The following is a 24,768-nucleotide window of genomic DNA, read 5'->3' on the forward strand; positions in this document are numbered from 1 at the left end:
TTGTTTTGCAACCAGCAAAGTAGGCAGAGAGTTGGAGACTCTGGGGTTGACCAGACGGACACGTATTACGCTGAATTAATTCGCTGGATTTGGCATCCGTTTGTGAATGAACTAAGTGGATGTGGATTGATTGGATGGTTCGGATTTCGTAGGGGGTTTGAGCGTTTTGGAATTCGTTGGATTAAACAATGAATGTAAATCCTCTAAAGAGCCTCCAAGCAAGGCTTGAAAGAGGATCGGTCACTGACAGATCGACCCGATGGTTGAATGTTTACTGATAGCGCCGGTCACTTGGATGCAACCAGGGTTACCACGTCTGAAGAATAAAAAATCTGGCACAAAATCTGGGAAAAATCTGGCAAGCCACTTTTTCCACTATTTTCACTTTTTATACATTATAGCTTCACAAAATAAACAAAATACGTCAATAAAACAATGTGAGGAAGAGATAAATTGGCGCTCAAAAAATCTGGCAATGCCAGATTTATCTGGCAACCTGGCACCCCTGGATGCAACCGTCAGTTGACACACACGACGTTGATACGAAAGAATGCGAAGCTCAACATTCAAACTGCACATGCTTTCTCTTTCTATCTTTTCTTATATTTTTCTTGCTTGCGCGAATCAACACAATATGTTACGTCCAGACTGGTGGCAAGCTTGTCAAAAAGTGAACCTCGCTTTTGACAGTCCATATAGGGTGAACGCTCCATAAACTGGTTGCACAAAATAGGGTATACAGGCCATTTATGAGTAAATTCGAAAATAAGTTTATTTAATATTTAGATTTGTAATTTGAAATTGTTATTTATTGTCTAGTTAATTTTTTTGTTAAGACCGAGCCATGCGGCAACGCTTCCGCCTCGTAAATGGGAGTTCAGAACCCGGTGCGGACCAACATAGCAGGTTATCGTTTCCCTTCTGGATTCGATTTCTAAGTAAAGGAAAAGTAGTTTATCGTCACAAGCTGGACATTATCTTCTTGGAATATTGACATTTAACACTAAAATATGTGTATAAGCTAACATTAAAAAATGTGAACGATTGACTTCGTCCTCAAAAGGCTGGATAATATTTTATTTTTTCTAGTTATTATTTTTTGACAAAAAATATTCAAGGCTATTCATCAAAAACAAAATTTAAAATAATTTTTCACAAAAAAAACTTTTTTTCAATTGCACATTTGCTGGCTCTTTTACCCTATATTTAGCGTCAGAGGGGTAAAGCGACCAAATAGCGGGGTCCACGGTCCAACAAATGTGAGTATCGCGGCCCATACATACAATTTGACAATCTTGCCATCAATTTAAGAGCGCATTTCTCTGTGTTGAGAGTGAATCCTCTCGATCACAACCGTGAGCATTTTGCTCCCAGCATATCTGACCCATGAATCAATTCGCACATTATCGCTAGTTTAATAATAATAGCAAAAACAAAAACTTACCCGCAGACTTGAGCAGCTCCGGATCGACCAGGTCGGTCAGGTCCGGCTCCTCGCCGTACCAGAAGATCCACAGCTCCTTGGCGGCCGTCAGCGACAGCGGCGGGTGGATCACCGAGCCGCCCGTCACCGGCCCCGGTATGCTCATCTCGAACACGTTCGGGTCCTGTTCGGCCGGCTTGGGGGCGGCTACGCGGCGCCACACGCACAGGATGTCCACCTCGAGGCATTTCGAGTAGGACCGGAGGACCGGATCGTCCAGCGGGTTGCTGGACGCGTTCGGCCGTTCACCCTGGGCTAGCTTACGCCATTTTATACCGCACAGATCGGTCTGGAAATGGGAGGGGGATGAAAAACAAGTTTATTAAAGTTCAATACAATTTGTTTTCGATGCAAAGCAAAATCGTTGCGCGAACCAGCAGCTAGAAAACGGTAGAGGGGTCAACAGAAGAAGGTAGAAACAATGAGTTTTTACATAACAGAGTTCACGTTTTGTCCAGTTTTATGTACGTCGCAATGTTGTGTCGATAGCTGTGACGGAGCGCATAGAAATCGAGCAAATTACCAAGGGACGCCATTATGGCAAAGTGACAGCTTCGGCGTCAAGCTTTATAGCAAACGACTTGATGCAGGCCGCCAATCTACCGTAATCGCACCGTGCAAGTTCAACAGCTTGTTCCCACTGCAGATGCGGTGCATCGATTGCCCAGCGCGTTGCAGACAAGTCTACACGCGACGGGATTACACGTGCAGCGATGTGCAGTTCCACACCGGGTAATCGGGAGCCGGGTCGGGGTCGGGCAAGTGGTGTTTGGCTCTCTCTGTGTGTATACACAGGTTACTCCCGGCGGCCTAGCCAAACCCCGTCACAACTACCAGCTCAAATTCTCACACCGCAGTATTGGTGAGTTGGACTTTTTTGTTTTCATCTTCTACAGCGGTGTCGGCGCGCTGACGAGACGGCTGTGTGTGTGTGTGTTCCGTACTCGTTCCGATCCCGTCTCGCTGGCTGTCCCTTCCCGTCTCGTCTGCAGAGGTAAATAACAGGCGCGAGGAAACCCGCTTTTCGTCGTCGGCGAGAGTCTCTCGGATGTTTTCTGTCTGTTCCTCTGCCTTTACAGCCGCCGTGAGGTAAGACTCGCGCTGCCAGGCAAAAGAGTGAATGGGATGGAATCTCGCGTGCGGAACTTGGCCAGTGTCGAGTACGCGACGCGAAGCAGGTTTTCAGAGTGTGTGGCAGAGCGTGGATGTGTGGGAAGCGATCGAACGATTAAAACCTAATTCGGCGAACGGACAGCGGCGGCGGCTGTCACTACGGTATGCCGCCGTTGATGATGCTGCGAACGTTGCGTTGCTGGCGCTCTGGAATGATCCGGTTTTTGGTCAGTGTCGGTGGTTACACCGGTGGAAAGGTATTTATAGACGCGTACTTTGGAGCAGTTTGATGGTCAGCTTCATTGCATTTGTCATTGAGATTGGTCCATAAAGTCAGCATCGAAATGTCAGATACCATTGAGGTAGGTTCGTCTTAAACTCAACATTGACTACAAAACATCCGGTTCAAGAGCTGTAAAAGATCATCAAGCAGCAAATCGACCAGGAACAAACACGTTTCAAGAGATGCTCTCAGGTCGAGTCGTGGGTCGTGTCTTTTCTCGTACCCGAGAGTACGCATGTCCCGAAAACAAGTAGCCAAAAGAGTGCTGTTGTTGTTGTTGTTGTACCTACATGTAAATCAAAAGAAGTGGGAAAAACGTTCGAAAAAGAGAGGGCCTCCCCTAAAGGCAAACCGGTACCGTGCCCACCCCACACACAGTCAAAGTCACCACCATCAGGAGAAGCCGACGAAGAACAGCTCAAAAACGCGCGGAGTCGAAAAGGTATCGCTTTTTGTGACCCCATGTTTTCACCGAGTGGATAACAGTTCCGGATTTGGTTTACGTGTACATAATACACGTAGAAATAGAGGTCGGTCTGTAAATTTTTCGTCGAGTTAGCAGAAAATTTCATGATTTGAATTTGCTGATATTAACCGAACATTTGCTAAGCCAGCAGATAATTTCACTAAAACCAGCATATTCTTTAAATCAATATCAGAAACATATTTTACTGGTTCTTTTTACATGGACTGCAATAAACACCTGACAGCAGAAAATTTTGTTCAAAATTTCGCTTTTCTAGCGTGATTTTTTGCTACTCTGACAGAAATCCTATCTGATGTGGCAGCTGCAGTAAGGAAAGTTGTCATTTTCATTTCAGCAGTTATCGACTAAAACAAGACTCAAAATGGTTTTTGAGAAAAACTGAAAATATGAAGCTTAATTTGTGTAGTAAAGTAAAGTCGACTGAATATAAATGTTTTAATGATGCTGGTTAGTGAAAATCGTAATCTAATGAGTCCTGAAGTTGAGTTAAAAATCTCTTTTTTTACACACATTTTTCCGCAAAATAAAGAGTACAAATTAAATACGTTCGGAATGGTATGGAATCATACTGACCGTGGTAGAGAAGTGTTCAAAGTACTTGTAGAAAAATTATCATAAAATTTAGAATAGTACAAAAAGTTAGTATCGAGCAGTTCTCCCAGATTTCGGTCATTCGATTTTTTTTGTATTTTTTCATCCGACTGAAACTTTTTTGGTGCCTTCGGTATGCCAAAAGAAGCCATTTTGCATCATTAGTTTGTCCATTTAATTTTCCATACAAATTTGGCAGCTGTCCATACAAAAACGATGTATGAAAATTCAAAAATCTGTATCTTTTGAAGGAATTTTTTGATCGATTTGGTGTCTTCGGCAAAGTTGTAGGTATGGATACGGACTACACTGGAAAAAATGATACACGGTTAAAAACATTTTTGGTGATTTTTTATTTAACTTTTTGTTACTAAAACTTGATTTGCAAAAAAAAACACCATTTTTTTTTTTTTTAATGTGTTTTAGAGGACATAAATTGCCAACTTTTCAGAAATTTCTAGGTTGTGCAAAAAATCTTTGACCGAGTTATGAATTTTTGAATCAATACTATTTTTTTCAAAAAATCGAAAAATTGGTCGCAAAAATTTTTTAACTTCATTTTTCGATGTAAAATCAAATTTGCAATCAAAAAGTACCTTAGTAAAATTTTGATAAAGTGAACCGTTTTCAAGTTAAATCCATTTTTAGGTGACTTTTTTGAAAGTAGTCGCAGTATTTAATTTTTTAAAATTAGTGCACATGTTTGCCCACTTATACACAAAAATATTTTTGAAAAGCTGAGAAAATTCTCTATATTTTGCTTTTTCGAACTTTGTTGATACGACCCTTAGTTGCTGAGATGTTGCCATGCAAAGGTTTAAAAACAAGAAAATTTATGTTTTCTAAGTCTCACCCAAACAACACACCATTTTCTAATGTCGATATCTCAGCAACTAATGGTCCGATTTTCAATGTTAAAATATGAAACATTCGTGAAATTTTTCGATCTTTTCGAAAAAAATATTTTCAAAATTTTTAAACCAAGACTAACATTTTAAAAGGGCGTAATATTGAATGTGTTATATAATTTTGAAATCCAAGATGGCAGCGGTAGAATATTGAAAAATGCATTGTGTAATTTGTTGGGCAATCAACTATTCAAATTTGACGAAAATGGGGTCGTAGAATTCAAATTTGATGATAAAAGTAAGAAAATAAAAAAAAATACGAAAATGTTAGTTTTTGTTATTGAATCGATTATCCGAAGTCCCATACAAATCTTCGGATAATCGAGTTTGGACTGTTACAGTAAATGTAAATCAGCAGTTCATCAGAAAGAAATTTTCCTTTTTTTTCATTTTGATAAATGCTTATGAAGTTTACGCAGTTTGCCATTATGACGTCAGCATGCTGAATGAGTAGTTTCTAGTGACGACGTCACTGGAACTTCCACAATTGAAGAGAGAAAATCTCATCACCATACATTTTTCAAACATTTCTATTGATTCAAATATTACAGCGCTCGCAGCACAACTGGATGTCCTTCACCACTCCAGAACGCCCCAGCACTCAACTCCGCACCACCTTCATCCGAAAGGTCGTTCCGAATGGAGTGTTCTGTTGCGCATGTGCCATTATTATTTGTAAAATGTCCAGCGGAACCAACCGCCGCCGGGTGACGTCGGCCGTCTCCCGAGTTTCACATCGCGATGGACTGTTCGGAAGCGAACTTGTTCATGCGAAGAAAAAAAAAACTTCTTATCTACGCAACGATGACACCCGCAGCGTTCCCTCTGCGGTCAACCAACAACCCTTGAGAGGTAAACAAGAACGCGCTGATAACGGCAACTTTGTTGGCTTGTTGATGTTCCCACACAACCACCAATGTCTAACTGATTAGTGGAATGTTTCGGCGGACCGTCTACGCAATGGAAATCTTTGCAAAATTAGTCTCTTCCCATGCGATAGCCAGATAGCAAGTTATCGCTCCACTGTCCATTCACCCTATTATCCATAATTGATATGTACGTATGTGGGAAACCCGTGCCCGACGAAGTCGTCGCCGTACGAACACACGTGCGGGTGGTTCAGCGAATACCAACACACACGCAGCGAGAAACGTCACTTTCGGTTGTGTACGGTTTATTTATTGCTTAAGCAAGTTATCGTTTGGCGTATACGCCAAATTTGTCGCGCGTCAAATGCGCAAATTGCGATAGTTCAAGGTGGGCCAACTAGAGCGGCTGTTGTTTTGACAAAAATTTCGGTACGATTCATAGTTTCAAAACGCAAAACAAATCAGCGCGCGCAAAATCATCGATCCTATCGCGTTTGTATGGGTGTCGTGGCTGACGATCATTCAGCAGGAAAGTAAGCAAGTTTTTTCGTTACTTTGTCTTCTTATCTAATTGGTATGTGAGAAGCACGCTCGTCGTCGTCGTCGGTGTTTAACCAACCAGAGAAAATAAAAGACAAACAAAAAACAACAACAGCAAGAAACGCAGATATCTCTTTTGTTTCCCTACCAAGCCAAACGTCGAGCGAAGTAGGTATACACGCTCGCAGCGAAAAGTCAGAAGAAGTTACAACGGCAACAGACAAAAAACAACAAACAACCCCATGGAAAACACGACGGCGAAGAGCAAAACAACAGCACCCCGCGCGTACGTACAGTTAGAGCGAGCGAGTCGTGCGGTCGAATTCGTACCTAAACCCAGCCAGGGAGAGGAAAAATAGCGATAAATGGAGAGAAACGCTTGAATAACTTTTGCGGCGACTCAGCGTTTCGAGCAACAACAGCAGCAAAAAAGATCGTTTGTTGTAAACGCTATGAATTTGTGGAGCTTCTCTGCGCTACTGAGAAAAGAAGCAACAACAACAACAAAAATCATGATGATAAATGCGATGTTGTCACATTATCATTATTCCTGTATCGCACACACCATCGCGCAGATCGTGTAATCATGCCGGGAACAAACCGCACGACCACCACCAACTCAACCTCTTCATGAATTCATGGAATAAGTTATCTTTAGTTACTTATTTTTAGACGATTCTTTCACCACCCCGGTCGACGCTGGCTGGTTGAATCAGTGGTAGCGTTTCCCACAAAGCTACGGTGAACAACAGCTATTTTATGGTGACCCAGTCGGAGCCTTGACATTTGGTTATGGCGAGTTGAGTGCACTAGTTTATGGAAAGGGACTTGTAAGGATTTCAACCTGAAGTTGCCACAGCTAAAGCTAAGCAGCACGTCAAATGCGCTAACTGCTAGGGTTCAAGAAAGGCTGATTTTTTCGTTCTCAGTTGCAAGATTTTGTCATGATCCTTAAGATCCATAGGTTTGTATGAACCCTAGTACAACAACACATTCTAGCGAACGAGCAGCTACCGCGATCATCAACACTCACACATTGACCCGTGATCGTAACGACCGTGCGCGTTCAGATGTATACCGCGTGCACAGGTTGACATTGACATCAATTGCATTATTACGGCTCGGCTTCAAGAATGATTCGCGAACGCGCTCGTCAATGAAAAGTCCGCCGCCGCACAAGCTCTGATCTGCTAACGTAATGCCTGTGATCAACAACAGCTCACAACGACAAGAGCGTTGAAACACGTTCAACCCAACACGCAATATGTACGGGGGCGATCTTTGGTGTTGTTGTTCTGGCATGGCTGACGAGGTGTGCGTTCAATTGCTGCCAGTGTGGTGGGGTTGTCCTACTTCTGGCTGAAGTCGATGAGTAATCTACCCGAGTTGAGTAAGGCCTAAGTGGGGCGATTGTTTTTCGAGGGACTTCTGCAGACCATGGGTCACGAAGGTAGATAACGGACACCACGATCAGGCTGTGAACCGGACTAAGGTCGAAACAGAAGGAAACAGTTACTTGGCGTTTATTGTAGCCTATAGCGCAGTACGTAGTCGTGCCCACAACTACTACCACAGCCTCATTCATACGCGCTTCAAGTTGTGGAAATGGGAGGAGGTTCCCCCAAACGAAAACCTTGGCCCCACTACCAAACGTACTAACGCTCGCCGTCATTCACAAGAAATGGTTTATGAGAAGTGGAGAGAACAGAAGAAAACGCTGATTATCCAATCTCTTTTCAGCCTCGTACTCCTCTACCAGCGCAAACACCAACACCACGTAACCTGGCTGACTGAATGACTGCCGAGTACGACGACCTGTTTGGGCGCATAACCATAACTTGGTGAGCACAGCGCTGAGCATAGAAAACCAGGCCACAACTACTCCGGGGCACTGCTTCTCTCATCTGCCTAATTAGCAACTCCAGCCAGCGAGCAGTGTCTTGCGCTGCAATCGCTGCAGATTACGAAAGTTTGCATTCTTCGGCCGGTATCGAATATCTGGACGAGCTCAGCCGTACGGAGAGTTCATCAAACTTGGTGGATCATCATAACATCCCCCAATGCAGCGCTCTCTGGTTCGTACACACAACAATCGGCATTGAATAGACCAGCTCGTAGGCAGACGAACAACGGACGCAGTGATGGAAATATTATACATACTTTGAGGCTCCGGTAATTAGAGAAGTGCCGCGCGAGCAGCTCCACGAGTGAGGGGTGAATGTCGAAGGAGCTGCTGCTCTCGAAGAAAGGCCGAACGAAAAATGTAAATAAACACAAGCGGCGGCAGCAGCAGCCAGCGCCGAGAGCGAGAGAGTCGACAAAACAACCAAACAACACGGGTCTACGGACGCGGTGGTGGTAGCGACTGGAGGAAGTGAGTTCAACGAATCTTCTGGCATCGCAATGCAATGCGGTGCTGAATAGTTTTTTTGTTGTTGTTGGTTTTGTTAAGTATTTTACTTCAGAGCATGCAAGAGGTAATCTATACTGTGTTTGGAAGAGCTAGTCGTAGGTTTCGGTATTATATGAACAATTTATTTTGATATCTTGGTAAGGATCAAAAACACACAAAAACCAAAAAATACATATTTTTGAGACTGAAAATCAAGTCTCCCATATAGAAACCCACCTAAAATTTCAAAACTTTCTTCTAAAACTGGTATTAGTTTTCACCGAAATATTCCGAGTTAAATTTATTAATACAGTCCAGACTCGATTATCCGAAGGCCTTGGCAAAATTTCACTTCGGATAATCGAATCACATTTTTTTTCGTTGTCTTATTTTTGAATGTTGAGCTGAAGTTATTTAAAAAATTAAATCCAAGATGGCAGCCAAAATGGCGGTGACAGAAAATGGAAAAATGCATTATTTAATTTAATAGGCATTGAACCATTCAAATTTGACTGAAATGGGGTCGCAGAACTCAAATTTGATGTTAAAAGTAAGAAAATATAAAAAAACTTAAAAAATATTTTTGTCCATGATTTGATTATCCGAAGTCTCATACAAACCTTCGGCTTCGGATAATCGAGTCCCTGGCAAAATTTCAATTCGGATAATCAAAACTTTGGATAATCGAATCACGATTTTTTTTCGATTTTTTTATTGTTGAGCTTTAGTATTTGACAAAAATGGGGTCGCAGAACTCGAATTTGATGTTAAAAGAAAGAAAAAATATTTTTGTTCGTGATTCGATTATCCAAAATCTTATACAAAGCTTTGGATAATCGAGGATTCGGATAATTGAGTCGAAAAAATCTCCAAAACCCCTGATTTTTCAATATTTTTATTTTTTAAACCACACAATGATTAGACTTAAGACAATGGTCAATATGGAGACTGTTATGAAAATTGTCTGGAGAATCGATTCTTACGATCGTTTTTTTTTTTTATTAGACTTAAGACCACTTTTTAAAAATACGGTTTTTATAAATAATTTTTGTATTTTTCATGAGAGAGATACAATCCAGCATTTTTCGTGAGGCTTTTTGTAACATCTAAGAGTAATTCCACAAAAAATGAGCGAAAATAATGTCATATAAATTGTGTGTGTTTTTATTTCAGTGTATTTTGTTCAGAAAGCTCGTCAAATTTCCTACAAGTTTATCTTTGCCCACTTTTTGATACAATGCAACGTTCTCGAGTGCAACTGGCGCCGTATACACAAAAATTGTTCATATAAACCTAGGACAGCATGTCTACAAATTTTCTATGAAATCAGAGAAGATCGAGCAAAAAAATACTTGACAAATTCCTTCCTTTTATTTTTTCCTTGTTCAGAAGATCATTTTGAACAACGTTTGTAAAACTTTACTTCTCTTGTTTACTCTTTACTTAACTTTACTCTCTTGTTTAAAGTGTGTTTGCCAGAATTGCATGAATCATGGTATCCACACTCGTTGCCGAATTGTACTAAAGTAAATCTTTCCCAGTTCCTGAGGGGAACACCCTTCAAGAGTATCGGGGCCGGCATTTACAAAGCGGATTCAGTGGCAGTTTTAAACTCAACTAATGTTAACATGTTAAGGTTAATGTTAACATTCCATAGGTCGCCTTCCAAAGGTGTCGTTGATAAGGTCCAGCTTGTGACGATGCACTACCTTTTCTTTACTAAGCAATCGAATCTAGAAGAGAAACGATCACTAGTTGTGTTGGTCCGAGCCGGGATTTGAACCCCGATCTACCGCTTACGAGGCGGAAGCGTTACCACTAGGCTACGTGACTCGGTCGATAAATGTACTACTCGCGATGAAAAGATGTGATTTCGCAATTTATTGCATAAACTACTTTTTGCAATTCCGTCGTGAAACTACTTTCTTTTCCTATCATTCTTGAAGGACGAAGTAGCCTACTTTTCTGTACTAAAAATAACAGTATCGAATAGCAACATTTTTTTAAATGTATGCTGAAAAATTCTACTTTTCAGCAGTGAAATGGGTGCACTTGTTTCGTAAAGGAACACTTTTCATTTTTTTTTGATTTAAGCGATTTATTGACTTATAATTTCACTCAAAGGGTGTTTTTCGGAATTGCAAAAAATGTTGCATGGAACTCGTTGCAAAACTTGATTTTTTCAGCACTCGTTGTATTTATCCAACTCGGTGAACGTCGTTGGATAAATATATGACTCGTGCTGAAAAAAATCCTCTTTTTGAAACTTGTTGCATAAACTACTATTTCATCTTGTGTTCATTCGATACTAACGAAAGCTGTTATACTCGCGAAATATGAGTTCACGTAAACGCGAACAAAGTTCATGGCATCGGGAAACCTGCAGTTTCTTCCTAGTTCACGATGCCATGAACTTTGTTCACGTTTACGAGAACTTTTGTTTGGTGAATATCGTAGATTGACCTAAAAATCAGCTTAAAATACAACTTTTTTTTAAAACGAAAACTTTTCAACTGACATGTTTTCCTCACGCAACCAGCGGCGACATCGGCACTTTTGTTATTATTTGCGTTACACATCGCCGCCAAAGCCAGCTTGTGTCAGGTTCAAATGTATTCGTGAACAAATTGCTCCTCTTGGCTGGTAGTGGTGGTGGTGCTCGCACCGTCACCGTCCGTCCTCTATGTGGGAATGCTGCGAATGCGCGAATATCACATATTGGGACTGACGGACGGAGCCGATTTGCCTTGAAGTTTTTTTTTTTCGCATTGTACATTATTCTCCTCTCGTTTGTCGGTTTCGAGGGAAGGATAAAAGAAATTTGCAAATAAAATGCAAAGAGAAATCCCATAAAACACGTTAAGCCGCGGCAGGGTACGCCGTATGTATCCTACTTGGATCACGTTTCTTGGGATGCTGGCAGGGTTACACACTCAAACGGCTTCATGTGTGGGAGTTTCGAATTCATTCTACGACGCTCACATTATCGGGCAATTAAAGCCGACGACTGCTCAGCAGGGAATGCATTTCAAAGCTGTCATTTGCAGAGATTCAACAGTGCGGAATGCTTCTCGAATGAATCATCTTGCCAAAGGATTGGAATTGCCTTTGGTAGCGATAAGTTAATAAAAAAAGTCTTGTTCGATAAGTTACCCCATTTGCGTATGTGTTCAGTAGCAGTAGATTTGCCATAAGTGCCAAAACTAAACACGATGCACACACAAATTGTGTACATGTGTGGTGGTGCGACCTCGCTGCAGCTCTGCATGCACCGCACTATAGCTGTGTGTGCAAACATATTCTTAAACTTGAAAATAATAATAATAACCCCACTGATAAAGGCAACAAGCCAAGGCTCATTGATCGAAGCCCTGCCTCCAAACACCCCTCTGCGTTCAACGCGACCAGCCTCAACCGCGGCTGGTGGATGTCCTCGACAAAGTGCATGCAACACCAGCTGCGACGACAAATGCACCACCAACACATGCACGTTGCAGTTTTTTGTTGTTGTTTTATTTTTGCTCACATACACCGTCAAACAGACGTGCAATCGTGTCATTTTCTGTTTTATTTTAGACTTGATTTTTTTCTATCTCTTTTAATGTGTTGGTTTTGTTTATTTTAAACATTAATTAGTAAAAAAAAAATGATTAACTTGCTCATACCAAAAATTCAAAGAAAGACAGCATCACCCTACTAGGTGGCTCGAGAAAAAAAAATGCGAGAATCCTCGATTCCCAGTTGCATCGTGCAACCGTGCAGCAAGTCGATGCAAATTTATTCCAAATGTACACTGGGCTGGCTGCACTGCTGCTGCCGGTTTGCTCGTTGTTGCACAAGAAGTGCACACAAGTGAGGATTGTATACGTAAAGAGCGGCCGATGATTTCGTCGTATTTGCATCGCCGCAGATGGCATCGCCGCAGAGGGAAAAATGCAAATGAGGGGAACGAATTAGCCGCTGTCGACGGGGCCTAAGTGGATCAGTGTAACTTCAGTGGTTCCGTGGTGGCAAGGCGGTGTTGAGATAACCTTCTTGTTGAGGTCGACGGGACAAGGCTGTTGGCGGAATGTTGACAGTGTTTGTTCCGGTGAGAATGATAGACTTTTTTTATTAGGTCCTATAAACATATGAAATACAATAGCATAAAAAACTCTAGATTTGAAGTTTCGTGGAATTGTTTGGATTTTGCATAAATCGTCCTGTCTCAATGGAGTACCGGATTCGAGTGGTAGAAATGACAGTTCTCCCATAAGGAATACATTGTAGAAAAAACAAAATCTGCTTGAATAGAAATGCTCCATAGAGCATTCTACGTGCATATGTATTGCGTGTACGTACACGAAAAAAAGTGAGGTTAAATTTTATCCGACCAGCAAAATCTAATGGTGCGCTAGTGTGTGTACGGTAAACGTCATAAAGCTCTATTGGCGAAAATATAATAACAGGGTTGCCAGATTCACAATGTTTAAAGATCAGAAAATATAACGGCATATGGCCTACTCTCAAGATACCAACACAGCAAAAAATCCGATGATAAAATCGCATGCAAAAGCATGCACATCACCTTCGTCAAAATAAACACTTAATATTACACACTGGATGTACAATTTTTGCAAACACAACAAAAAGTTGCAACCGACGGGATTCAAACCCAGCACCAACAGTAAGGGCTGGCGCCTTAGCCCACTCGGCCATCTGACCGATGAAAAGCTAAAAGGATAAACGCATATATGAGCTTGACATTTCGTTCAAGTAGGATTCCCATACTGATGGGCGACATATTTCAGGGTGTAAAATCACATAAAATAATGCAATATTTGCAATAGCTGGATTACTACTTTTTTAGCTATGAAGCTGTGGTGGCCGAGGCAGTTAAGTCATTGAGAATGTTTGTTAGAGGACCTTGGTTCGATTCCCGCAGTCTCGAAACATTTTGATATTTGTTTAACCCTTTTAGGCCTGAATTTCAAGAAAAATATTTTTTGTTTTGTTAATGATGGGAAAATGATACTGAGGACCATACGAAAATTATAGGCTACTTTAGAAAATTTTGATTTTTGGGTCATATATGAGATATGACCCATCAGGCCTGAAAGGGTTAAGACGGGTGAATTATGTTTTTGAAATTCAAAACATCAATTTTAGGAGTATTATAGAGCCACACGAAAAAAAAGGGCATACAGTCCAGACTCGATTAGCCGAATGCCTCAGAAAAATTTCACTTCGTATAATCGAAACCTCGGAAATTTTTTATTTTATTTTTGATTTTTTTATTTAAGTATGAACCCTAAACTAAGCTAAAAGTGATTTTTTTTTAAATCCAAGATGGCGGTGTCGAAATATTGAAAAATGCATTTTATTATTTAATATGCAATCAACTATTCAAATTTGAATAAAATGGGGCTCAGAACTCGAATTTGTTGTTTAAAACAAGAAAAAGAAAAAAAAGAAAATTTCGTGATTAGGTTATCCGAAGTTCAAGCAACTCAATCAAGTAACTTTTTCACTAAATTCGAAGAGTTAAACAATAGCTGGCCTCGCCAGCAAAATAGTTGCAGCTGTCAAAATGCTTATGCGCCCTTTTTAAATTTTCCTCTAGAAATGCTCGTTTGGCAGGTGAAAAATTTTGATCCAAGAATTTCTATCAATTTACCGATTTTCACTATTTAAACAACTTATTGATTCATACTTTTGAGCAGGTTATAACATGATTTCAAATTAAAACGCCGTCAAAAAACTTGAATTTTAAAGTAATGATATGCCAAAATTAAGTGCTCGTTGGAATTGTACAGTCCAGTTTCGGTTATCCGAAGCCTCGATTATCCGAAGTTTCGATAATCCGAAGTTCGATTATCCAAAGGTTTGTATGGGACTTCGGATAATCGAATCATGACCAAAAATATTTTTTTTTCATATTTTTTATTTTCGTACTTTAAACATCCAATTCGAGTTCTGCGACTCCAATTTATTCAAATTTGAATATTTGATTGTCTTTTAAATTGAAACTACTCTAAAGTGATAAAGAATTTTTTAATCCAAGATGGAGACCAAAATGGCAATGATGAAATATAGAAAAAAAAATTACAGGCAATCAATCATTTAAATTTTACTAAAATGGGATCTACTCGAATTTGATGTTTAAGGGGTTACATACATGTAGAAAATCACAAAATTTCATATTACAGAAAATTTATTAAATCCACTCAAAATATGATTTTCAATCACTCCTGAAAGTTTCACGAAGATACTTTATGATTAAAGTAAGTTACAGACGATTTAAACTGAAAATTTTGCTATGCGCAAAGCGAGCTGTCAAATTTTGTGAGCGTTTTTCTCTGAACACCGAGTGAATTTACGGGTGCCACGATATCTCGAGATGAGATGGACCAAATTGGCTGAAATTTGAGGTGAAGACTCCCAAGACATATCCCGTGTGCATGACGAAGCCCGATTTTAAAATTTTGCTTTTTTAAAAAATACAAAAATCAAAAACTGTCGATTTTTTATATGAAAAATATAAAAATATTTTTATCTTTTTTTAAAATTAAGTTTTTGAAAATCGGCCTTCGTCATGCACACAGGACCGGTTTAACAAGTCTTCACCAAAATTTTGAGCCAATTTGGTCAAAGCAGTGTTGAGATATCGTGGCACCCGTTTTTTGAAACTGCTAACTTAAAATAGCTATATCTCGGCAATGGTACATCCAAATGTCTTCATATTTATTTTTTTAATAGATGAAAATGTATATTTTAATGCCCTGCAAAAAGATTTGAAAAAAGTTTAAATGTGTGCTCATACCAACCTCTGTCATTTTTGACGATTTACATGTATGTAACCCCTTAAAGTAAAAAAATACAAAAATACGAGAACAAAATTTTTGTTCGTGATTCGATTATCCAAAGTCCCATACAAACCTTCGGATAATCGAAACTTCGGATAATCGAGTCTGGTCTGTGATGTGTTTGGTAAACGCAATTTTTGATCCTAAATTTTATGCCATCTAGCTACTTGTAGACCACATTTGTGTTTGGATAGTGCAGTTTTAATTAAAAATAAAATGCATTTCAGGTACTTGAAGTTCACGTCCGTATTAGGGAAGCGCTATTTCAATAACCAATATTTCATGCATTCTAGGTACTTCTGATTCAGTATGATGAAAATATTGTTAATTTCTGCATTGTTTCAATAGAATAGAACTAAATAAATAATATTGAAAGGTTTAAACAAATTCTGATAAACATTCGAATTGAACGGTGCACAAATTTTGTCATTTCGGTTTTTCTGAACGGAGTTATACGCGTTTGAAATCTTACATGTTATTCTTCGAGTGAAACGTAAACGTTAATCATCCTCAAAAAGCAAATAATCAACGATCATACCATGTTGAAAGATTTCTCGTCAAATCAAAACTTTTAGAAGTTATTATGGTATTTTGACCTTATAGTAGTGATTACTGAAGTTCCCACTATTTTGATCCAACGCTCACAGCTTGATCCATTTCAATCAGCAGACATCATCGAACGGTCTCAGCGCATCGCCCCTTCTTCAGCCAGAACTCCGTTGGTCTCAAAATTCCACTGGTACTTTTTATTCCTACACCAGTTCCGATACGTGTATGTACTGCTCCTCTCTCGTCTTCGCTCGTTCCTACATCGGTTGCGTCTTCATCGTCGTCGTCGTCGTCGATTCGGTTGTCGTTCAACAAGCTGCTGGTCCGTGTACCTCTGCTTCCTTTCATCGTTGAAGGCAGGAGATGCGCAAACCAACCAACCAAGAAAACGACGACGACGATGATGATGATGATATCGAACGGTTCCTCGTGCCTCTTTTGCTGTTACATGCTTTGCTTGCTCTCCTACAAGCTACAATCTCTTCCTCTAACCATGGTCACACAGTCGCAGCCCAGTCATTGACGTCGTCGTCGTATTCTTCGTACACACATGCGGCATTAGAGGAGAGCGTTGCTTATTATTGAAACATTTTCATTTATTTTTAAAATCAAGTTTTTCTCAACATCACACACTCACACAGCGATACGGGGAGAGGCACGCGTCGTGTAGGTGAAGCCCCGTCGTCGTCGCTCGTGGTTGGCAAAGCCTCGAGCTCGGCGTTGGTGTTTGTGGTGTGATGTGTGTGTGCGAGGAGACGAGGTTCATTGCTTTTCTTTTACTGTTTGTTATTCTGCTTTGCCGTACTCGCTTGGCTCGGTCTACTTTAGGTTCGTCGTCGTCGTCTGTTACCAATACGTGAATCCACCGTAATGGTGTCGTTGTGGAGGTGACGGTCGACTCGGACGGAACCAGTTTCACCGGTGTGGTGTGTGCGGGTAGGGCCTGCCGCACACGCTGGTGGTGTGCAAATTTGGAATTCTTCTGACCGTCATAGGCGACGACGACGACGGCGAGTTGTTTGCAGCAGGTCGTTGATGTTGCCGAAGAAACGCCGAACCACGGCTGACTGGGGAATGTTGGAGTGACCGACACGACTGCTGGTGTTGGTGTTCCATCACTGGAAGTGGTCGATTTTGGGATTTTGCGATAACGATCAACTGTCCCGCGATTGAGCGCAACTTGAGCTAGCGGGGTGCGATGCTGAGTGACCTCATAAAAGGTTGCTGTGAATGGTCGTTGAGCACTGCTGACGTCTCCATTCATAGGTTTGTGACGCAAGTGCGATAAGTTGGAATAATAGTTGACTAACGGAATGGACGAATACCACCCAACGTTGCAGATCTTTCACAGTTCCGCCTTGATCCGGATGTTTTATTAAATGAGCGAAAGTGAATCCGGTTCAGAGCCATCGTGACCTCCGGAATAAAGTTGAATTTTTCTCTAAAACAACAAAATTTTATTGCTCTGGGTTACAAATGGATTTTGGGTCCTTTCCAAGACTTATCCGAGATTTCTGCACCTAACTACCGTAACGTAGCATGTTGCCTTGTTTTTATTAAATGAGCGAAAGGTTATCCGATTTGCATTCCAAGTACAGCAATACTAATCATGACAACACGAATCTTTTCCATAGAAAAAGACAACAAGAGTATTCAAGTCTGCTGGTTCGTCGCAACGTAAGGGACACTATAGCTAAATTAAACAAAACTCACCAAGGCGAAAAAGTTTGTGTGGCAATCTTCCAAACTTGCGCCGTTAGTTTGGTGATTCTGGTGCGTCATGGTTGTGTTATTCTTAACATTTTCACTAGAGAGGTAAAAACAATTTCTACACTATCTCATACAGAAGCACGCACACCCAGACACACGCTCTTCTATATTCAGCTCTCGTTTCTCCTTTTAGTAGTGGTGGTGCGGTAAGATTAGCTCCCTTCTTCGAACGGTGATACAATTTGTGCTCACGCGCACACTCACACAACTACGTGTACTCTTCACATGCACAAGCACATAATTTTTCTAGATCTTGACTCCTGTGATGTGCACTCGGGACACAAATTTCTTCTTATTTTTGTACACTTTTTCTACAGTGTAGAGCTTATTCCTTTGGAGAATTGATCTCCAGGTTGCTTGATGTGTAGAGTAGTCGGCTTGAAGTTGTTTCCTCCACTTATTCACAGGCACTAGACTGCTCGCAGTGTCGACACATACACCGACACCCCTAATCGCAAGTACACACACTGTGCGATACACTGCCAGCCTTACACTAGAGATGGCCAATTTTTGCTCAACTCGCACCGTAGAAAATGGCGGACATAGAAAACAAGCTAAAACACTGTTGTCATATTTGACATTTGCGAAAAATGCACGCACACATCCTCAGGCAGGCAGTGTGTGCAGTACTCTTCGGCACGCACACATACCAACACCTGTGCACTTTACTTTCGTCGCCGTAGCGTATTTATGCACTTTTTTTCTTCCTCTACGCAAACGCGCCTGTGTGCGTGCACACTCTGTACACTCGCACGTTCGTACGCGCTCTCACCCACACACACGGTGTTGTGGCGAAGAAAAAGTGAAGAATTTTCCCTTTTTTCCCGAACTTTGTGTGAAACTTTTCCTCCAAAGTGTAAAACACTTTCACAGCGTGACGTTACGTCGCGATTCGCGTATCCAAGTGCGCGTACTCTGAATCCACCTTGACACACCACTCTTTTCCTTCTCCTTGTCTACTTGCTTCGCACTTTACACAGGGGTAAAAAGCCCAACTTCACTCGCGCCGCTGCAGGAACGCAAAAATAATCCGTCCGTTCGATTCCCACGTCGAGAGTCAATTATATTTAGAAAGTATGTTAAGTCCGCGAGATCTCGATCTTTTGCTTGTTCGTTCGTGTTCGCTCTCGCTCTTTCTCTCTCTCTCGTTCGCCCGTTCTCTGGCTCCCTACACAGCTCTTACGGCCTTTAAAGCGAGCGGAGATCTCACCAATACTACCAGCGTCTCACTCGCACATCAACATAGCTGGCCGTGCGTTGGGATTGATGCAATCGAAACATTTGAGAAATTGCACTTTTTACCAGCACTTTGGGCACACTTTCACCACTTTTATCGATTACAAACCGCGAATATAGCGCAACCAGGAGCGCGTAACGGTGCTAGCCGCTGGTTCCGATAGGAAAATCACGCATTTCACGACGGACACGACACGGATAAGCACGGCGGAACACACACACACACGTACGCGCGCCTGTAAGGTAGACACCACCAAGCGCCTTTGATGAAGGGCCAGCGACAGATTGCGGTACGAGAGACACGTCCGTTCACGGCAACGGCTAAAAGTACAATGAGGAGAGCCGAGAGCGAATAATGGAATCAACAGTGAATCGGATCGGGCCACTTCCAGTGAGTGCCGCACCGTGATCGAGAGTGGCGGGGTGACCAGCTAGGGATGAGTGCACTGTTTCATGGGTCACGTGGTCATTTGGCTGTGGGATTACCGTTTTTGACGATATCTACAATTTTTTAATGAAGCGCTTCTCGATTACGGACTTCACTGCTGAGTACCCACACCAGTATTATCATAAAGCACTTTGAACACCTTCGAGCACTAGGCCCATAACCTGTTAATGGGAATTAACGACTTTCTAGTACAGTCAGGCATACTAATGTTTAAACTTGTGGTGAAATTCTGTGATGTTATTCTGCCATCAATTATCGAGTTAAAACGTGTTTACTTACTTGAACTGCTGCTCCTGTGACGAAGATTCATGAATTAATAGGATAAGACACCTTAGCGGTGAAATCTGGTTACAGCATTTTCATTATGTTGCGGTGACTCGGGTTTTGGTCGGAGGTAATGTCGGATGTTGTAAAAGCTTTTCCGACTTTTTGATGATTATGATTATGGTACATCTGGATAATCTGAAAAGAAAGAAAAAGTGGTTAGAGTTTATGGAATTCAAAAAAAGTAATAATATCAAAGGCAGCTAGATTTCTTTCATGCCGTGTAACTCTAAAGTAGCTTTTCAAAATGACATAACTTTGGACGATGCCAAGCAAGGTTATGTCCTTTAGAAAATTTACCTTGAAATTCTACAGATTCCGTAGCGATTTTGCTCTAGGTCTCATTGATATTTACGTCTGTGTTAGGGAAGCACTTTTTTGTTCGTAAAAATTTAAGCAACAAAAAAACACGTTCTTTCGCCTAAACGCATGCACAATGCTAAACATGTTACGGCACAGCTTCACAAGCTTTTTCGTCAAGCTTTTTAGCAACTACTCCAACCTAATATGAACTTTCCTAATGTCTCACTCAAAAAGTCAAAAGTCTGGAAGTGAGTGACTCTGCCGCGGATCTCCCGCGTTGCGTGACGTAACTCTTCACCCTTACCAAAAATCGTGATTTTTTGAGTTCCAAATCCCACTTTTCATACGATTTTTCGAGTTCAGGTACTACAACCATAAAAATGGTTATATGGGTTGAACTGAAAAATTCGTATGAAAAGTGGGATTTGGAACTCAAAAAATCATGATTTTTGGTAAGGGTGTTCCACCCAGCTGTCAGTCGGTCGACTTCTGTCAAATCAAGCAACACTTTTCCGTGGTGGCTGGACGTTCGTTCCGGCACTTTATTAATCGGACCATGGCAGCATTTATAAGGAATCAATTGTGCAGCAGCGCGATCCAACAGATTACCATCAAAACCGTGAGTATGATTTTGATTTGATTGCTGCTGAGACTTGCCTCATTTGATGTGATTTTTGCAAGCGAGTTCAATGTTTTGCCGAGGTTATAAAACAGAAACATGGTAACTCACAGAGTGAGTGCCCAACTAACCCTTAGCTTGTGATTTTGTTTCAACAAAGTTAAACATTTACTTTCAATCTTGAAAAGGATGCCCTCACGACGGTGGTCCGCCACTACGCCAGCGCGAACCGGGTCAAGCCGTTCAAAAAGGTCACCATCTCGGACCGGGCTCGCAATGAGGCCAAGGCTGCCCAAATGAGGGACCACCCGGAGGATGACGGCGCAGTCATCGTGGCCGGCAAGCGGCTCGAATCCGTCCGTCAATCGCTGGCCTCCAGGGGGTATTTGAGATCTAGCAAACAGTACGCCCCACCGGAGGATGTCCTGTCTAAGATCAGGGAGTTGGCAAAATCAGCCAACATTTCTGATTCCAACAAAAAGTTTACCGACAATCAGCAAAAGTTTGACTTTTTGGCGGCCTGTTTCACCACGTTCAAACATTCGGTGCCCAACTCGAGCCTGCACGACATTGAATGCGTTGGTAATTTAGCTTTCAAGTTACGAACTAAATAAGATATCTAACTGTAACGTTTTTTCAGAGGACGCTCTAGCCTTCTACCAAACTCCAGTCAGCACGATCACCCCGCTGGAGTCGCTCAAATCGGTGGACCTGCCCGAAAATCTGCACATCCAACACGAGTACGTTCGGTTCCACCCGGAGACGGACACCATGTTCGGAGGAAAGTCGGCCTTCCCGAAGAGTTCGACCGTCGTGACGGGGCTCAAGTACAAGGACAAGTACCGTGGCCATGAGGCGAAAAAGTCGTGGCCTTAGATTGTTCAGGGTTGTGTCATCGAGTTAGAGAATAAACGGATTTGCTGAGTTGTAGGATATTCACTTTGTGTTGGGTTTATTTCGGGTCCCTTTCATCCGTAAGCCGCGGTCATGGCTTTCTTCTTGGCCTCCAGCCACTGTTCCGGGTGTTTGTTCTTCTTGTGAGAGTAGAGGTTCGCGTTCGAGTTCGTGGTCATGCCGCAAACGTCACAGGAGTAAAGCGCTTGTCCGGTGTGGGAAGCTCGGTGTTCCTTCAAATAAATGCTTCGCTTGAACTTTTTCCCACAGAATTCACACTCGAACTTCTCCTCCACGTGGACACGCCGCCGGTGGCTGCTGAGGGCCCGTTCGTTCGGATACATCTGATGACAAACCTCGCAAGCTACCGACTGGTTGTCCTCGTTGTGAACCGTCCGAATGTGGATCTTCAAGTTAGATTTCCCGTTGACCCACTTGCTGCAGATGTGGCACTGAACCCGCTCGATCGGATTGATCCCCAGATGCTGCTTAATGTGCCGATCCATCGCGAGTTTCGTCCGAAATTCCTGGCCACAGGTGTCGCAGATATGCTTCGTCCCGCCGTTGTGCATATTCGCCATGTGACTTCGCAGCGTTGCCGAACTAGCCAGCGTTTTGTTACATACCGAGCAAACAACCTGCACGTGCGTCTCCAAATGACTCTTCAGCAGATACTCTTTTGGGAAGCCGCGGCCACATTTCTCACATTTGAACGGGAGCGCTCCGTCGTCGTCGGAGTGCATCTTCAAATTGTGCAGATCCAAATAATATTTGCTATTGTAACTCTTGTTGCAAACATCGCAATGAAACTGGTTCGGATCAATATGCGAATTAATATGCTCCAATATCTTGCACTTTTTATAAAACACTCGATTGCAGCACTTAATACTCGCCCGAGCATCGTGCGCCTTCCGGGTATGCCGCTGCAAACGGTCAAACGTTTCGAAACACTCCGAACACGATTCGCAGCCCAGCTTGAAAAACTCCTTAATCTGTCTATTCTCATCTTCCAACTTTTTGCTTTTCTCCCCCTTCCCAACCTTACCCTGCCTGCCCTTAAGTGGCCTGTCATCCTCCGAATCCGATTCCGACGCTTCCTGCTTGATCTCCGAGTCAAACTTTGCCTCCTCGAGGTCGGAATCGGCCTGCTCCTGCTTGACATCCTCGTCACCAATACCGGAACTCAGCATCAGCTGCAGCTGAACCTGGCTGGACCGGACCGCCTCGTGAAACGCGTAAAACTCGTCAATTTTGACGCAACAGGCTCGGCACATCCGGCAGGGCAGTGGATCATCGGCTGGAAGCTAAATCAAAAATCTTCATCAAATTCAATTTAAATTGATAAAGAAAATCAGCATTCACCTCAAAGCTAAAAACTGTTTTAATCTTTGCTTGAAACTCGTCGTCCGTTATCGCGGCAGTGTCATCCGGTTCCAGCTTGAGATGGAGACAGATTCGGCACATTTCCTGGATCTGGGACATGGTTGTGGACACTTTTTAGCTTCACGGACGTTTTCTAGAATAATTATTCAGGTGGATTTTCTTCGGGTTTGTTTTTGTTTTGATTCTTTTTGGGTGATTAAACATGGTGGCGACTCGAAAGTATTTTAAAATAAGGTGAAGCCGTTCATAATTCTAAATTAAATTTTCAAAACAACCTATCCGTCATGGGTTTCCTATGCAGATAGGACCTTTTGAAAATGTAATCTAGAATTCAAGCATTATCTAGAGTTTTGTTTTTAATGGTCCTATGAACATATAAAAGACAATAGCTTATAGGACCTTTAAAAAAAAACTCTAGATTTGTGTCAAACAATTTTTGGGTGTTTTGAAACCGCCTCGAATCAGGCTAGCTGTCAGGGGTATTAAAAAACACCAAAAAAGCAAAAAACTGAAAATTTGGTTCATTGAACCTTTTTTTAAAAAAAAAACTCCAGAAATGCAGATTTATTTTTGAGAAAAAAAAATGCAGATCATAAAATAATCTGGCATCGTTGGTTGGAAATAAAAATTGTCCTTTTGAAAATTCTGGCCATAACTTGGGCCACAACCTGGAGTGGTCGGTGCCTTGTGCGTAGGTTCTGTCGGGGGGACATTTACCAAACCATTCGATTTTAGCCAATATGGGTATCAAACTGCTTTGATCCGCCCTCTACACACCACTAGAGACCCTAAATAGGGAGACTGGTCTAAGTTTGCTAAATCGATCTGGCAACGTATGTTTTGAGCTTGACAACATTGATAAGTTTTGCTGGGCGTAATTAGGTTTTACACCGTGACGTCATTTGACAGCTCGTGTGCACTGTTTACATAGTCTTCGTCGATTGTCGACGAAATTCCCCGAACAAAATCGAGGACCGCATCGAACTGTGCTAAGTCCTTGTAAATAGTGCACTCCTTTCTAACCTCCAAATCGAGTCGGCGTAAAACCTAATGGCAAATGCTCGTTCGGAAACGTCAAACTCTTGTCTGTTGTGGTACGTCAAATTCACTTCGACCAGTCTCCCTATTTAGGATCTCTACTCACCACTCCAACAGCTGGATAATTTCTTCAACGTGGCCCATTGAAATTCACGTCTGTGTTAGGGAAGCCATTTGCTTGCTCGTAATGTAAGCATAAACGGTACTTAACCCTCTACATCCCAAATTTTTTATTTTATTTTTTTTTATTTTTCCCGTGTTTATTTTGTCATTTTGAGCTACTTTTGTTCTACTAAAAACTTTACTTCCCTTGTTTTATGTTTTGCTTGTTTAATTTTTAGTATTTTAATTTGCATTTATCTTGTTTAGTTTATGTTTGTTTTTGGTAGTTTTTGGCCTGTTCTACCACCTCCTATCATTACATTTTGCCTATCTTTTTAATTTTTTCATGTTTTTGCTGTCACTTTTTCAATTTTTTGCTTGTTTTTCACATTTTCTGCCATAGAATGGCACCATTATCATTTAAATTGTAGAAAAATGCGTAGAGGCATAGTCTGGGACACTAAAAAAACTGCTGCATACTTCTTTTTACTTAAAATAAAGGAAATGTTAGTAAAAACACCGCCAAAGTTGACCCCTATAAAAATGACATTTTTAAAAACATTGGCAAAGTCACATAAACATAAACACCAC

General features: G+C 41.7%; 3 protein-coding genes across 5 annotated transcripts in view; 1 reads left to right on the top strand and 2 right to left on the bottom strand.

The window, feature by feature from the left end:
* LOC120417406 (mediator of RNA polymerase II transcription subunit 13) overlaps nucleotides 1-19,399 on the bottom strand; it is an 80,742-nt gene extending 61,343 nt beyond the window's left edge. Inside the window, exons 1-3 of one of the 3 annotated variants that reach the window (XM_039579448.2) lie at nucleotides 19,176-19,399; nucleotides 17,774-18,384; nucleotides 1,445-1,772 (exon numbers count right to left, since the gene is read on the bottom strand). In XM_039579448.2, coding sequence (XP_039435382.1) covers nucleotides 1,445-1,772; nucleotides 17,774-17,842 — 397 coding nt within the window. In that variant the 5' untranslated portion in view covers nucleotides 17,843-18,384; nucleotides 19,176-19,399. Of the gene's footprint in view, nucleotides 1-1,444; nucleotides 1,773-17,773 lie in introns of all 3 variants that reach the window. The other 2 variants (XM_039579447.2, XM_039579449.2) reach the window with 2 other exon arrangements.
* Nucleotides 19,400-20,604: 1,205 nt separating this feature from the next.
* On the top strand, nucleotides 20,605-21,695 carry LOC120417418 (uncharacterized). The gene is made up of 3 exons (XM_039579461.2): nucleotides 20,605-20,760; nucleotides 20,949-21,342; nucleotides 21,401-21,695. Exons 1-3 carry the CDS (start codon nucleotides 20,698-20,700, stop codon nucleotides 21,634-21,636), a joined length of 693 nt encoding a protein of 230 aa, XP_039435395.1. The 5' UTR covers nucleotides 20,605-20,697; the 3' UTR covers nucleotides 21,637-21,695.
* Nucleotides 21,651-23,197, bottom strand: LOC120417417 (transcription factor grauzone-like). Its single transcript, XM_039579460.2, has 2 exons — nucleotides 23,017-23,197; nucleotides 21,651-22,958 (listed from the first exon to the last, which is right to left on the bottom strand). Exons 1-2 carry the CDS (start codon nucleotides 23,134-23,136, stop codon nucleotides 21,729-21,731), a joined length of 1,350 nt encoding a protein of 449 aa, XP_039435394.1. The 5' UTR covers nucleotides 23,137-23,197; the 3' UTR covers nucleotides 21,651-21,728.
* Between the last annotated feature and the right edge of the window lie 1,571 nt (nucleotides 23,198-24,768).

This window comes from Culex pipiens, chromosome 3, assembly GCF_016801865.2.
Source record: "Culex pipiens pallens isolate TS chromosome 3, TS_CPP_V2, whole genome shotgun sequence".
Taxonomy (NCBI): Eukaryota; Metazoa; Arthropoda; class Insecta; order Diptera; family Culicidae; genus Culex; species Culex pipiens.